This window comes from Rutidosis leptorrhynchoides, chromosome 11 (assembly GCF_046630445.1).
Source record: "Rutidosis leptorrhynchoides isolate AG116_Rl617_1_P2 chromosome 11, CSIRO_AGI_Rlap_v1, whole genome shotgun sequence".
Taxonomy (NCBI): Eukaryota; Viridiplantae; Streptophyta; class Magnoliopsida; order Asterales; family Asteraceae; genus Rutidosis; species Rutidosis leptorrhynchoides.
The window spans coordinates 33,733,781-33,737,933 of record NC_092343.1 but is presented as its reverse complement, the minus strand read 5'-3'; the positions used below and the strand labels follow the sequence as shown (position 1 = coordinate 33,737,933).

The 4,153-nt window shown below is 36.1% G+C and overlaps 1 protein-coding gene and 1 non-coding gene across 2 annotated transcripts; both read left to right on the top strand.

The window, feature by feature from the left end:
• Positions 1-312: 312 nt before the first annotated feature.
• LOC139876952 (pentatricopeptide repeat-containing protein CRR2, chloroplastic) lies at positions 313-2,472 on the top strand. The gene has a single exon (XM_071864352.1). The coding sequence runs from the start codon at positions 422-424 to the stop codon at positions 2,378-2,380; it is 1,959 nt and encodes a 652-aa protein (XP_071720453.1). The 5' UTR covers positions 313-421; the 3' UTR covers positions 2,381-2,472.
• Positions 2,473-3,583: 1,111 nt separating this feature from the next.
• Positions 3,584-3,657, top strand: TRNAV-CAC (transfer RNA valine (anticodon CAC)). The gene has a single exon. It is a non-coding gene; the product is annotated as a tRNA-Val (tRNA).
• The last annotated feature ends 496 nt before the right edge of the window (positions 3,658-4,153 follow it).

The window sequence follows — 4,153 nt, the reverse complement described above, 5'->3', positions numbered from 1 at the left end:
TCCGTCCTACCACAAGTGTCCACATTTCTATTTTGGGATGTCCCATTTTAAGTGTCCACTTTGTGTTTCAACCAATGAGAAAGGTTATTCTGGAGAGAGAAGATTTCTGATTGGTTAAGAATGGAGTTAGTGGGATTTCATAAAACTGTGTGCAAAACGTAAGTGGACACTTTAGTGGTTTGGAGGTAGTATCTATTTTCGTTTGTTGTTGATGTTGATAATTTAAAATTTTTCATGCTATCCAATATTTTTGCAGAGATTTTAAATTAAGCGAAATTGATAGTCTTATTACTCACTCTAACTCTAAACTCAAACACCACTATTATCTTCTAATTTTGTCTGGTTATCTCCAAAGAATTCACCGCCATTGCTCGGAATTTGGACCTCCCATAGTTCAGTTCACCGGCGAGAATTCTCTCTCATGTGGTTATCTTGCCAACCTCCTCAACAACCACACTTTTCATTTCACACGCGCCATCAAAACCCAATCCACTCCCACACGCGCCACCACCCCACCTCCGTCTCTCTCCACCCTCCCTCCACCACGAACAACAATCACTTAATCCAGTCCCTCTGTAAAAAAGGACACATCAAACAAGCCATCCAGAAACTCACCCAAGAACCCAACCCAACTCAACACACTTATGAACTCTTAATTCTCTCATGCTCCGTTGCAAATTCAATACCTGATGCTATAACAGTTAACCGCCGATTAATCGATGATGGGTTCGATAAAGACCCGTTCTTGGCAACTAAACTCATTGATATGTATTCAGAATTGGGGTCGATTGAGTACGCACGTCAAGTGTTCGATGAAATGCCCAACAGAACTATTTATGTATGGAACGCGTTTTTTCAGGCTTTAACACTTGCAGGTCATGGGTTAGATGTGTTTAGTCTGTTTAGTTGTATGAATACGGATGGAATCAAACCAGATAGGTTTACTTACACTTATGTGTTAAAGGCTTGTGTTGCATCGGATTCTTCGTTTTCGTTGTTACCGAAAGGGAAAGAGATACATGCCCATATATTGCGACATGGGTTTGAAACTAATGTTCATATTATGACTACTTTAGTTGATATGTATGCTAAATTTGGATGTGTAACACAAGCAGGGTACGTTTTTAACGAAATGCCATCAAAGAATGTTGTTTCTTGGAGCGCAATGATAGCTTGTTATGCTAAAAACGCGAGACCCTTCGAAGCAATGCAACTTCTTGGTCAAATGATGCTTGAAGTTGATGATTTAGCGCCAAATTCAGTTACAATGGTTAGCGTTCTTCAAGCGTGTGGTTCACTTGCAGCTTTAGAACAAGGGAAGCTATTGCACGGATATATACTTAGAAGAGGTCTTGATTCGGTTTTGCCGGTTATTGCGTCACTAATTACCATGTATTCAAGATGTGGTGAACTCGAATTGGGAAAACGTGTTTTTGACCAAATGGTCAGAAGAGATGTGGTGTCATGGAATGCTTTGATCTCGAGTTACGGAATGCATGGATTTGGCGAAAAGGCGATTGAAGTTTACAATGAAATGGTTTCAAACAAGATTGTTCCTAGTCCGATAACGTTTGTTAGTTTACTTGGAGCTTGTAGTCATTCGGGTCTTGTGGAAAAAGGGAAGATTTTGTTTGAATCTATGATTAAAGATCATGGAATTAGGCCTAGCGTTGAACATTATGCTTGTATGGTGGATCTTTTAGGTCGAGCCAATAGATTAGACGAAGCAATTAAGATTATACAAGATATGAGAATCGAACCGGGGCCCAAAGTATGGGGTTCTCTACTTGGTTCGTGTAGGATTCATTGCAATGTTGAGCTAGGTGAAAGAGCAAGCAAGCGCCTTTTTGAGCTTGAACCTACAAACGCGGGTAACTATGTACTTTTAGCTGAAATTTATGCATCAAAATGTTTATGGGATAAAGTTTTGAATGTGAAGAAGCTTTTACAAGATCGAGGGCTTGAAAAGAAATCGGGGTGTAGTTGGATTGAAGTAAAGAGGAAGATATATTCGTTTGCATCGGTTGATGAATTTAATCCACATATTGACCAACTTCATGCTTTTTTGATCCAATTATCGATTGAAATGAAGGAGCAAGGGTACAAGCCCGAGACTAAAGTTGTGTTGTATGATGTTGAAGAGGAAGAAAAAGAAAGGATTTTGTTGGGTCATAGTGAGAAATTGGCGGTTGCGTTTGGGTTGATTAATAGTTCGAAAGGAGAAACAATTAGGATTACAAAGAATTTAAGGTTATGTGAAGATTGTCATTCTGTTACAAAGTTTTTGTCGAAATTTGCTAATAGAGAGATTATGGTTCGTGATGTGAATCGAATACATTGTTTTAAAGATGGGGTTTGTTCATGTGGGGATTATTGGTAATGTTGGTAATCATACTTTGATCTTCATCTTTATAATGTATAAGGGTTTCTTGTTTGTAGAGTTTGCAGTGGAGCTTAAAGGGACTGATTATACATGTATATAGTTTCTAGTTGATAATGAAAAGCTTTTATAAATGATGAATGTTGGTTTACAGAATCATTTTGATAATAATCATTAGTTAGTAAAGAGATTAATCAAAACTAATGTTGTAATAATAATTATGATTATGATTATGATATAACCCAGTATGAACAATCCACTAAACATCACATTGCTACAAAATCATCCGAATACAATTCAAATTCTCATATCATAACCATAAATCCGTAATCTACTTTGACGAATTAGTAATCAAATCAAGTAACACGAGAAAAAATAATACTCCCAGCTACGTCCCTAATTTATTGTCCCGAATTAATTGTCAACTTTAATAAATAGAGAAAAGAATAAGAATAGAAAAAAATAAGGTTGTGTTTGGCGCGTAGCTTATTGGAGCTTATGGAAGCTTATGGGAGTTTGAGCTTATGATTTTAATAAGCTTCAAGTCATAAGCTTCGTTTGGTAGACAAAAAAAATAGAGCTTATGAAAATCATAAGCTCTGAAAAAATAAGCTACTTGTATAGTAGCTTATGAAAAAAAAGTAGAGCTTATGAACTGAAAAATAAGCTCCAGCTAGTTTACCAAACATTTATAAAAAATAATAAGCTCCAGATACCAGCTTCAAAAATAAGCTCCAGCTCCAGCTCCTGCTCCTGCTCCTAAGCTCCAGCTCCAGCTATAAGCTCCAGCTCCAGCTACTTTCGTCCAAACACACCCTAAAAAGGTTAATTTATATTATGATCTTAATGTATGTGGATAGTATTAAAGGAGAAAAGAAAAAGTAATGGTGTAACTAGAAAGTATACATTATTTTTATGATATTTTCTTGTGCGTGTATTTTTATGTGTAGATAATTAAATAGATATGAGGGAGTAATAAATTAATAACCTCAAAAATTCTTTTTCCCTAGCTGATTTTTTGATTCGAAAAACGTCCATACATAGGATCATAACATAATCCACGCGAAAACTATTCAGTAATCAGTAATTACAATTACAATGAAACGATATATAATGACTTGCGTGGACAGAGATGGCGTTGCTAACTTTACAAAAGATTAAATTGATATATTATTTTTTTGTGAACAATGTAGATAACAGATCGTCTGGGTGGTGTAGTCGGTTATCACGCTAGTCTCACACACTAGAGGTCCCCGGTTCGAACCCGGGCTCAGACAAATTTAATTTTTAAGCTAATTTAGAGAGCAACAAATTTATGGAGAAGTTTTAACATACAAATAAAACCATTGATAAGAAAAATAAGTGATGGATTATGTGCGGATTCGGTGTAAACAAGTGGAGCAAAAGAAACTTTTTTTATTTATAAACATAAACATCATTACATTTCATGACATCAATTATTATTGTTGCTTCTGTTGTTGTAATAAGTAGTATTTTTTTTTTTTTTTTTTTTTTTTTTTTTTTTTTTTTGAAAGGCATGTTAGTTTTCATCGCACGATTAGTGGTTAGATCGCATCGCATCGCACTTTCCAGGAGGAAACCGCCACCATCCAAACGGGCAGGTGGGGAAAACCCCCTGGTGAGACTCGAACCCGGGTCTCCTCGAAAACCATGCAAGCATGGTTACCAATGAGGCAAAGCCCCATTGGCTGTAATAAGTAGTATTATATTTTTTATTTATTTGCAAAAAACTAAAACTTTTTTAACAACTCC

What these genes read in the sequence shown, in the direction of transcription:
- LOC139876952 (XM_071864352.1), top strand. Translation starts at nt 422, where the DNA reads ATGTGGTTATCTTGCCAACCTCCTCAACAACCACACTTTTCATTTCAC.